At 55.3% G+C, this 10,677-nt stretch overlaps 1 protein-coding gene across 2 annotated transcripts in view; it reads right to left on the reverse strand.

The window, feature by feature from the left end:
• The window catches only part of CRISPLD2 (cysteine rich secretory protein LCCL domain containing 2), a 57,997-nt gene that overhangs the window by 11,001 nt on the left and 36,319 nt on the right, over positions 1 to 10,677 (reverse strand). For both annotated transcript variants that reach the window (XM_029925784.1, XM_029925783.1), the window contains 3 exons: positions 9,274 to 9,346; positions 7,140 to 7,215; positions 513 to 646 (listed from right to left, as the gene is read on the reverse strand). In XM_029925784.1, coding sequence (XP_029781644.1) covers positions 513 to 646; positions 7,140 to 7,215; positions 9,274 to 9,346 — 283 coding nt within the window. The remainder of the gene's footprint in view (positions 1 to 512; positions 647 to 7,139; positions 7,216 to 9,273; positions 9,347 to 10,677) is intronic.

Genomic DNA, 10,677 nt, shown 5'->3' on the forward strand with positions numbered 1-10,677 from the left:
GGGGGGGGGGGGGGGGGGGATTTAGGAGCTGCCTCGATGAGCTACTGAGGGCCTGGAGCTCTCAGACGGACACGGGATTCATCCAGAAACTGTGTGAGGCCCAGAGGAGTTTCGCCTCCACAATCACCAGGGAGGAAACCGAGGCGCAGGGGAGTGGGGTGGTAGGCACAGGGCTGGTGGGACGCAGCAGGGCCCAGTCTGACTCCAGACCCTGCGCTCTTCCTTCTAGAAGTAGCTACATTCTCATGTCACTGCCGAGAACCACGCGTCACTATGATTTGCCCCTACGTGTCCCTGGGGGGACGCACGGTCACACGCACACAGGAAAAGGACCCCAGGCGCGCACACAGGAAGGTTCCGGCGTCTCACCACCGTTTCTAAATGCTCATCGTGGAAGAAAGTTCTTGTTTTTAAAACAGAAAGGCAGAGAATAGAACACGCTCGTCCGGGCATTCTGGTGGGAATGCCCTTGGCTGACCTTGGGTGTCAAGAGCCAGAGAACGCAGGCCTACCTTTCAGACTGAACCCCGTTCCTGAGCGAGCCCACGTAGGCCTTCTTCTTGTCCACGGGCATCACGTCCACGTAGCCCCCGCTCTCATTCCTGAGGACGCCCGCGTGCACGGCCGTCTTGCAGATGCTTGAGGTCTGAAAGCGCAGAAGAGCCGCGGTCAACATGGACGGCGCATGCTCCTGGATGGGGCCCTCGTGCTCGGGGGCCGGGGTGGGGGTGGGGAGGGCGTTGGTCAAGCCTCCCCTAAAGATAAGCATCGCCTTTTCGATTTCCCCGGGGGTCTCTCCAGAGAGACCTGGCACCACTCATGTGTTCGTTCCTGCACCAAGTCTTTCCAGAGCACCTGCTAGGTGCCCGGCACTGTGCTGGATGCGGAAAGTTCCGCAGGGAGCAACGGAAAGACTCTGCCTTCACGGAGTTGGGGGAGACGAACAAGTAAACAGATACACAAAACAGCAACGCTGCCTCTGAAGGAAATAAAGCCAGATCATGAGATAAAATGGTCTGGGTGGAAGGGGTTTTTTAGAAGAGTTAATCCAGGAAAACTGCGCTTGGTGTGACATTCGACTTCAGATTTGGATGGCCGAAAGGCATCTGCCACGGCCTGGGAATGTCTCTGGGCAGAGTGGCCCTGGCAGAGGGAGCAGCTTGTGCAAAGACCAAGGGGCAAAAGTGAACTCGTCCTGTCCAAGAACCAGGGAGAGGGCCAGGGAGGCTGGGATACAGAGTGTCCCGGGGAATGTGGCAGGACAGGTGAGCGAGGTGAGCGGAGCCCATGGTGGGGGTGGGGCGTGGGGCCCACAGGGCCAGTCGAGGGTGATTCTAGTGGCCAAGGGAGCCGCTGGCTTTCAAGCAAGGGCGAGGTGTGCTATTTTCCAAAGTTATCAAGTAGACCGATCCCTGGGTACTGAACTCTTAAGTTAAATTTTCACCAGCCTCTCTTCTTATCCAGTGGAGGGATGGGCCTCAGGAGGGGATGTCTGGGGCTGATTAGTCACCGTTTCTCACGCTGGACGGATGCATTCGGGGGGGCGGGGGCTGGGGGCCCTCGCCTACCCTGATGGGCTGATTCAGAATCGCCCCCGACGAGGGCCGGGTGGCGCGAGGCATGCTCGAGGTTAAGGGCGCCGTAGGGGACACGTTCCTGCCACCTCTGTGACACTGTCATCCAACCTGCGATAAAAAAACCCAACTCTGGCCTCGACAGGGGGCATCGACCCTCAGCGTAGCTCCCGGCACCTGCAGCCGCGTCCCCACCCCCGCCGCATCCAGCTGCTGTGGGGTCACCGCCCCCGTGCGGCCGGGGCTGCCTGCACCTGTCCCCAGAACCGTCTGCAGGGCCAACAGCCTCCCTCGCGGGCCGCAGAGTAACACAGGCGCCGTGCTCACTGCCCCCCAGGCTTTATCTCGTTTACTCTTGGATGAGACGGGTAACTACCGCTATCCCCATTTCACAGGCTGGAAAGTGGGGGTTTGGGGACGTCCGAGAACTTTGCCAAGGCCACGCGGACAGCTGGTGGCTTGAGATTCCAACTGTGGCCTGGCTGAGCGCCAACGCTGTGCTTCTGGGGTCAGCGGGAGGCCAGCTGGAGGTGAGTGGGTGGCCGCCAAAGCCGCCCACGTCCCGTCCCCAGAACCGGGGACCACGTGGCCGACGGCTCCTGCACGTGTGTGGGGATGAGTGTGCGTCCACGGTCACCACCAGCATCCGTACGAGAGGGGAGGCAGGAGGGACAGAGCTGGAGAGACAGACAGAAGAGGTCACACTGCTGGCCGGGGGTGGGGGACGGCCTCTAGAAAGCAGGAAAGGCAAGAAAAACAGGGCCCCCCGGGCCTCCAGAAGGAATGAACTGCTGCCGTCGGGCTCTGACCCCCAGCCTGTCAGCACGTGTGCTGCGTTAGGCCGCACGGTGACTAAGCCCGTGGGCGCTCACTGCTGCGGCCATAAGAAGCCCAGGCCAGTTCCAGTCATGCTGATCAGGTCCCTTCAGCGTGAGGACTCCAAGTATCGGAAAACAGAGTCAGCAGGACAACGGCCCGCGGACATCGGAGAACCCCTTGGGCCAGGCTGACAGGGGCTGCGGCTCGGCCCAGCTCAGCAACCTGCAGCTCAAAGATAAAAACGCAGACCAATGCCCACAGGTCAGGTCCGGAGAGCGGACTCCTGTCCTGCCCTCACTCGTGACCTAGTGGCCTGCGGCCCTGGCCGTCACCCGGGGCTCAGCCTGCAGACTGCGTGCGTGTGTGCATGTGCGTGTGTGTGTGTGTGGAGAGCAGATCGGGGGATGGGGGGTCGTGCGATCTGCACACACTGCAAGGAGCGGGGGCAGGGCCACTCTGAGGTCCCAACTTTGCGAACACCGCCAGGTGCCGGTCACCCAGCAGGACCGTAGGGCTGGGCTTTGCTCCTGCTCACGGCCACCTGTCTGCACAGCACCTGGGACCCAGTAATCACCTAGCGAGTGACTCGGGTCCCAATCACGGGCCAACCCGGCCGGCCCCTCCGTCGTGAAGAGAGCAGCGTGGTGAAGACAAATCCTGCATGATCTACTTTACGAGAGGCGTCAGCAGCGGTCAAGTCCACAGACACAGCTGCCCTGAACTGCCCTGTGACCGGGACAAGGGACCCACCGTCCGGCAGGTTCCTAACCCCAGACGTGAGTGGACGGGTTAAAAGGGGCTGTTTGAAAAACCCCAATTTGAAATCTCGTGCGGAGCAGGTGCTTGGTCCTGCTCCGAGCCTTCCGGGCCCCCTGCAGGCTGTGGGCTACGACCCCGTCCTTCACACCAGGTCCTTCCAGAAGGGCTGCTGGTTTTACGGAAGTCGTCGCTGCCCAGTAACGGAGGCTGCCCGCCTGTGCCCTGGAAGCAGACACTGCGACAGGAAGGCGGAGAGTCCCAGAGCCAAAGTGGACGCTCACACTCAGGACCAGACAACAGGAGTGGGATTTTTCAGTTGCTTCAATAACTGAAAGGCAGCCACGATCCTGCACGGGCGCCTCTTTCCTCCTTCAACGCGTCAGCTCGGCGAGGTGGGCTCCGGGGCACCTGTGGGCCTCAGTGTCACTCAGGACTCCGTGAGCCTCTCCGGTCAAACAAAAACTCCCCGATCCTAGCACCGAATGCGGGAAACCCCTGGGTCTCAAGGCAGCCGGGACAGCTGGTCACCCCGTCGCACAAAGAAGCCTTTTGAATTCTACTCGCCCTCTGCCCCCCGAAAAGGGATCCCTGACTTTCCAGTTCCCGGGGGGGGGGGGGGTTTGTGCCCCGAGAAGATTAGGAACCAGCGGGCCCGCGGCACCTCTCAGGCAGACAGGGAGCCTTCCGAAACGGAGCTATCGGTTTAGAACTCTAAATGCACAGTCCGTGGCAGTGAGCATGGCCACAGACGTGGTGATGGTGCTGACTGGCGGGCGGAGCGGGCCTGGCTCTCTGGCTCTCCGGGTGCCGCCCACTCGGCGACCGAGTCCCCAGACGTGAGGCCCCAGGGCCAGCTCTCTGCTGGCGCACCAGAAGGGGCCTGACCCGCCTCCTGCGACCCAGCCCATAAGGCGCGCCCTCCAGACTACACTCGGCCAAGAGGTGGTGCACGTTGGTTTCGGGCCCTCTGTGCCAGCCCTTTGCCTCCCGTCCCCGGATTTCTGGACACCAGTATCCAGAAGTTTCCTGAGATACCATCAAGCCCTCGGCCGGGAGTATGAAAACCTCACACGGGCAGCCGGATCTTTCTCGCAAGATAGGCGCAGCCCCGGCCCCGCCTCCACACACCTCTTCCAGCAACCGCCACGTCGGGCAAAGGCGTGTCTTCCCGTTCCTCCCACACGCCTCCTCTCGCGAGGCGAGCTTCCATAAACACGGGTAGCCCCTCTTCTCGGGGCCCGAGGCAACACAAACATCTGAACACTTATTAACAGCCTGCGGCATACGGCCAAGGCATCCCTGTTCTGGGTGTTCCGCACGCAGAGATGGAGAGGTCTCTCGATTTTCCTATCCGGGGGGGATTATTCTCTCTTCACACATGAGCAGAGCGAGGCTCCGGGGGGGGTTAAGCAATGTGCCCAGCACCCATCCCTCGGCTGGTCAACAGCAGAGCCGAGACTGCCCCCGGGAGCCAGGAGGCCGCACACTATTCTCCACGGGACAGTAAGAGCCTAACGGGCTACTGAGGAGACACTTCTAAGCTCCGGGGTTGAACGCAGGCCCCCAACTGGAAGCGCGCAGTCGATGTTAGTTACTAAGACCAACGGCGAGCTCACCATCACCAGCATCAAAAATTCTCAAGGGGCTGTGGTCCCAGACCAGCCGCATCAGTGTCATCTGGGAACTTACTGGAAATGCAGATTCTCTGGCTCTGCTCCAGCCTCAGAGGCAGGAGTGCTGGGGCGGGGCCCAGAGCTCTGTTTGCACAAGCCCTCCGGGGAACGGAGATGCGTGCCCAAGTGTGAGAACTTATCCAGACACCCAGGGAGGCAGGGAGAAGAGATGAGAAACTGAGGTTCAGGGTGGGGGAAAGGCTTGCCCACCAGCTCACAACAGGGTCCTAAACTCGCACCTTGACCGGGTCGTTGATGTTTGGGCTACGCCCAACGCCTCTCCAGCCTGCAGCTCACCAGAGTGAGGCGGAGCGGCGCCGCTCGGCCCTTCGAAGATCTGGAGACAACTCCCCAAAATAAATCTCTTAGCTAAACAGACATTTTCCAAAAAGGCATCACCGTTTCCCAGAATACGGAGTGAACTAAAAACCGACGCCAGAAAGAACCTCTAAGGTGGATAGAGCTTTCCTTCTTCTGTCCTCACTCTGTCCGTCTCCTTCCGCATCTCCTCTCCCTGTTCCTCTCTTTCCCCCTCCTTCTTTCCTTCTTTTAGTTTCTGAACAGCTTAATATTTAAGCATTGACTCATGTAGTATCTTCATTTATTTATTCCTTCAACAAACATTCATTGAACAATCATCATGCGCCAGCCCCGTTCGGAGCACTGTGGTTGCTCCAAAAGCTCAAAAACCTAGCGAACAAGGTAAAGACCCTACAGAGCTCTCCACGCACCTGCTCACATCTGGGTAATTATGAGTACAGATGCGTTCAAGCAAGGCACCACAGAGCGGCGAAAGGACAGCGCCTAAAGCAGGACACACGTCCGTGGCATCTCACGTTGGCCTGTGTTAGCTATGAGGTTATTCTAAGCCTCACTTTGCTTTCCTAGAAGACTGAGACAAGACACCTAGAAAAGGTGTTTTTAAAGAATAAAACTTGGTAAAAGATAGTTTTATATTACTGTTAATTTTCAACAAGTTCTTGCAGTTCTAACCTTTAAAAAGAAACTTTCTATGTTTATCTGCTATGTTGTTTGGTGCATACAGGTTTGATCTCACGAATCTGATCTTCATAAATTACACCTTTTGTGCCACTGCACAATGAATGGTGGTGCCCCATTCAGTACGTTTAACCTTAAATTCCACTTTATCAGATGGCAACACTGACGCTCCTGCTTTACCATTTCTCTGGATTTGGCTGGAATCGCTTCACCCTGTCCCTTTATTTTTCATTTTAAAATCAAAGTCTCTGTCTTTTAAGAGCAGACTTTGGCTCAAATAGTCACTGTAATAATTGATACACATTATTTTACTCTTCCATTAAACTTTTAAAACTCAATTTTGACTGAATGGCTTCTGAGAAGAAAAAGACTCATTTAAAGAGGAAAGAAAAAAAAAAGATACGAAAAAAAGGGTTAGCCATGAAGTTTGGTTTGACTTTACAGGACTCATTGACCTCACATTTACAGGGATCTGGAACAAATGAAGCAGTTCGAGGCAAAGATGACGGCGGTGGGCAGGAGAGAACAATTAAAATGAAAATGGAGACAAGTTGAGTAGAAGTGTCGGCTGGGGATAAGCGATGCTGACCTAATCATGAAATTTTAGATCTCGAAGTTTCCTTGGACTAAAGAAATCTCAGCTGGTTCAGTTCTGCAGAGAGGTAAGCAACTTGGCATGAAATCACACAGCCTGTTGGACAAGGCTGTGACCACATTCCCATCTTTTGGGACACCCTGTCCCTCAACCCTGGGCCGTGGGAGGGAACAGGCTATGTTCTGGAGGATTCACTAAGAAAAATCAGGCTAAAGGTTCCTTGCTGAAGTTAGTAGGGAAATACAGAAGACCAGACTCTGGTATAAGAAGAGTGCTTACTAACACATAGTAAGTTAGTGTTATTTGTATTTCCTTCTTTGTTTTTAGCTAACTGGGTACACAGCCAAAAACAAATCCCGTGAGTAGAGTGGACCAGTTCTATTAATGCATCAGGAGAGCTGAAAGGTTATTAAACATCTGGGGAAATGAAGTATGTGATACAGGAAAGCCTGCGCATTAAAAAGGCACCTCAATGGGGAAACAAGATTTAATTTGCCAAACTATGAAAACACCTGCATCTGTATTCATAAACCTACACAAGTGAAGTATGAATACCACTGTCAATGGGAAAATGTGGGCAACGGTTGCAGAAATTGGTCTAAATTTAGCTAGAGACCCAGGAACGAGATCCCAGGTTTCTGGTATCCAGACCTTGGGCCATGGTTCCCGAGGTCTTAGCACGCTTTGAGGGGTGGTCACGGAAAACGGGAGCATACTCACGTCTGCGTAGATGTTCGTTCCAAACACGGGAGCCCAGTAGGACGGCTCGTCTCTGCAGTGTGCCGGACAATGAACTCTGGAAGACAAGATGCGTTTGCGTGATGGCCACGGCCGGCGGAAAACAAGAGTTCGCGAGGAGTAGCAGGCCTTACCTCTTCAATTTCAAGGTTCGACTATGTAGATGGGAAAGGAAACTACCATCGAGTTGACTCTCTGAGGAAACAAAAATCGACCTCTCCTACCCTACCAGTGCTTAAGATGTTTTCCCTCTTCTTAAACAGTGTAGATAGAAATTAAAAACTCTGTACAACAAAAAGACACGCAGAGACAAGATGAAAGAGAATAAACCGGTGAGAGATGTGAATGTGGGATTGTCAGAGGCTCCACCTCCCATGGTGGGGTTTGGCCAGTTCATACCGTCGGTACATCACAGAGATTATAACCAATAGACTTCTTCAAAGGCCATTTCCCTGTATGAGAGCGGAAAGGGTGGAGGGCCCCCACCTCAGTGAGTCAGACTCTCACGGACAGGGGCGCTGATAACCCGAGACGGAAGAGGTTAGACCAGCATGAGGTCAGCCACCGCAGCCCTGCTGTCGGCAGGGATTAGAGGGTTAGGAGAACACTCAACCTGGAAGTGAATGGGCCCCGGGTGGCCTGAGAGATTCACACCAGGGAAAAGCACGGACTCCACCGAAGAAAAGAGCTTTTTTTTTTTGCCTTTATCTGGAACAATCACCACAAGAACCCAGAAACCAAGATGGTGCCCGGAAGCCATCTGGCCCCAAGGCAGGCGGGATCCGGGAGGGTGGAGAGCCAGGCAGAGGGATTGAGAAGCGAAAAGCTGTCCTGTGGGGGGAGGGGACGGGCGTGGACACAGTGAGAGGATACCTGTGTGAGATTTTAAAAACAGAAACAAGAATCTGGGAAAGAAAAGTCTTTGGCTTTTCAGAAACCTGTTTTCTCTACTTGTACGATGTCAAGTGTTTTTTTTTTTTTTTCTCACTTGTTGTTTTTCCGAAATAATTTCCTTCTGCTTCTCTGGAATATTTGGGTTTACTATTTAATAAAAGGTGGTTATGCTCTGAAGCAAAGGGGATCCGTGTGGTTGTGGAGCGACGCGGGGGGGGGGTAGCGAGAGGGCCTCAAGGGAGGGGCATGCGAGCAGCACAGGGGAGCAGTGGGGGTGCCCGTCCAGGGTCTCCCTGTCACCAGCACCCTCCTGGGGCTCTTCCCTGCTCACACCTTGGGGGGCTCCACATGCTAGGTTTAAGGTCAGTCCCTTGGATGACCCACAGGCCTCCAGCCCCAGGAGGAGCTGACAGGTGCTTGAGAAGGAAGTGCCACCAGGAGCCCTTTATTTGATGTCATGAAGCATCATCCTCCAAAAATCGGCCAGTTGAGGTGTGGGCAGCACATGTAAAACCTAACAGTGGTCCGTGCCCAGAACAGAACCGAGCGTGGGGACAGCAGAGAAGGAGCCACTGAGTGCTCAGCAGCACAGGTGAGTCTCCAAAGCGTTATGCGGAAGAAGCCAGACACGAAAGCCCAGGTACTGGGACCGTCTGTGTACATGAGATGCTAGAAAAGGCAAACCTAGAGTGACAGAAAGTAGACCGGAGGTTGGCAGGGACGTGGGGGGAGGGGCGACTCCAAGGGACTTTCTGGCATGATGAGGAGGTCCCTGTCTTGACCGTGGTGGTGGCCGCGTGACCGGGTACGTCGTCAGGACGTATCAAACTGCGCTCACAACGGCGGATCTGACTGTGCGCAAATCACGCCTCAGAAAAGCTGGGGTAGACGGGGCTGGCTCTAAAATGATCCACAGGAAAGGTCATGGATGAAGTCAAGAACCAAGGAGCTGATTTACAGAGGGAAAGCGGCACCACGAAGATCCCAAAATGGCGCCGCCCTGATGGGCCACTCTGGGGACCCCGATCTCGGGGGTCTGGGTGGGGCCTTCTCATCCCATCCTGCAGCCCGGGCTGAGAACCAGCGGTTTCCAGGAGAGGTCCAGGAGGGGCCACATCCAGAACCGGGTCATGCCTCGCTCCATGTGATGGCCTCCAACGCAGCCAAGCGCCTCCCTCGCTCGGCCCCCGGGTTTGCAAAACCAGACGGTAGAGGATCTTACCTAGGGCAGTGGGTCCCCGGCTTCTCGAACGGGCAGAGCTGAGCAACGGTGGTGTAACAGTCCAAGTCCTGCACTGGGGACGGCAACACGACGGGAAACGGTCAGTCGTGGGCAAGCCTGGGCCTCAGGCTACCCGCCTATGAAACGGACGCCGGGCCACCAGGCCCTGGAGGCTCAGTGGGCTTCGGACAGAGGTGGGACGTGAAGCCCGCAGGTGCCCGCCCAACGGCGCTGGCACCTCACCTCGGGCCCCAGGGAAGAGACGCCCCATGGCCGGAGCGTGTCTACAGCTCAAGAGGTTTAGCGCCCTCAGCAGTTTCTCCGTAGGACCGAGGGCACCTTTCATTTGCCTTTCTGTGTTAAAGCTGTTCACCTACCTTATCGTCACGGTAGGTATTATTCTAATGACACAGAGGCGGACACAGAGCGTGGGAAGCCAGGTTTCTGATTCCCAGTCTAGAGCTCTTCAAGGTCCCGTGTTGGGTTTAAACAGCAGAGGTACAAAGGGGCTCTAATACCGACCACCTGTCGTCTCTGACGGGCGCGTCTTCAGCTAGTCTGGGGGGCGGCAAACTTCCTAAAGGGCCAGAGGGCAAATATTCTGGCTTTGGGGGTCCTACGGGCTATGCTGCAACCATTGGACTCTGCCCTTGTGGCGGAAACCAGCTACAGAGGATGCATAAATGAATGGGCGTGGCCGTGCACCAATAAAACTTTATTTACAAAGACAGAAGGCAGTGGGATTTGCCCCTGGGGGTGGTAGTTCGCCACCCCGTGGTCCAGCCTATCAGCTGGGTGGGTCGGGGATCCATGAGGGAATCCATCCGCAGGGGACTGGTTCAGTGCACCAGGGCACCGCTGTATCACGGGGTGCCGGGGAGAGTATTGAAATTGGGCTTAGACGACCACTTAAAAACAGAGAAATATCTTCCTGATACATTGTTATTTGGAAAAAAACAAGTCACGTTACCAAATTTAGGAGATTCCATTTCAATTTTTGAAAGTGATCAATGTGTTACCAGTGGGCATACTATTAATCAGAAGGAAAACGCTACAAAAGTATCCACCGAAATGTTCACAATGTTATCTCTCAGTGGTGGAATCGGGGTCAAATCCTTTTTTAATGCTTCTTTGTATTTTAAAATTATTTGGAATAAACAGGTGTTATTTTTGTTATAGGAGAAAAGCTGCTATGTGTTTTTATAACGACATCTAACGAGGGGCGCCTGGGGGGCTCAGTCAGTTGAGTGTCCGACTTCAGCTCAGGTCATGATCTCACGGTTCGTGGGTTCGAGCCCCACATCGGACTCTGTGCTGACAGCTCAGAGCCTGGAGCTGCTTCGGATTCTGTGTCTCCCTCTCTCTCTGCGCCCCCCCCCCCCCCCCCCCCCCCCCCCCCCCCCC

This window comes from Suricata suricatta, chromosome 16 (genome assembly GCF_006229205.1).
Source record: "Suricata suricatta isolate VVHF042 chromosome 16, meerkat_22Aug2017_6uvM2_HiC, whole genome shotgun sequence".
NCBI lineage: Eukaryota > Metazoa > Chordata > Mammalia > Carnivora > Herpestidae > Suricata > Suricata suricatta.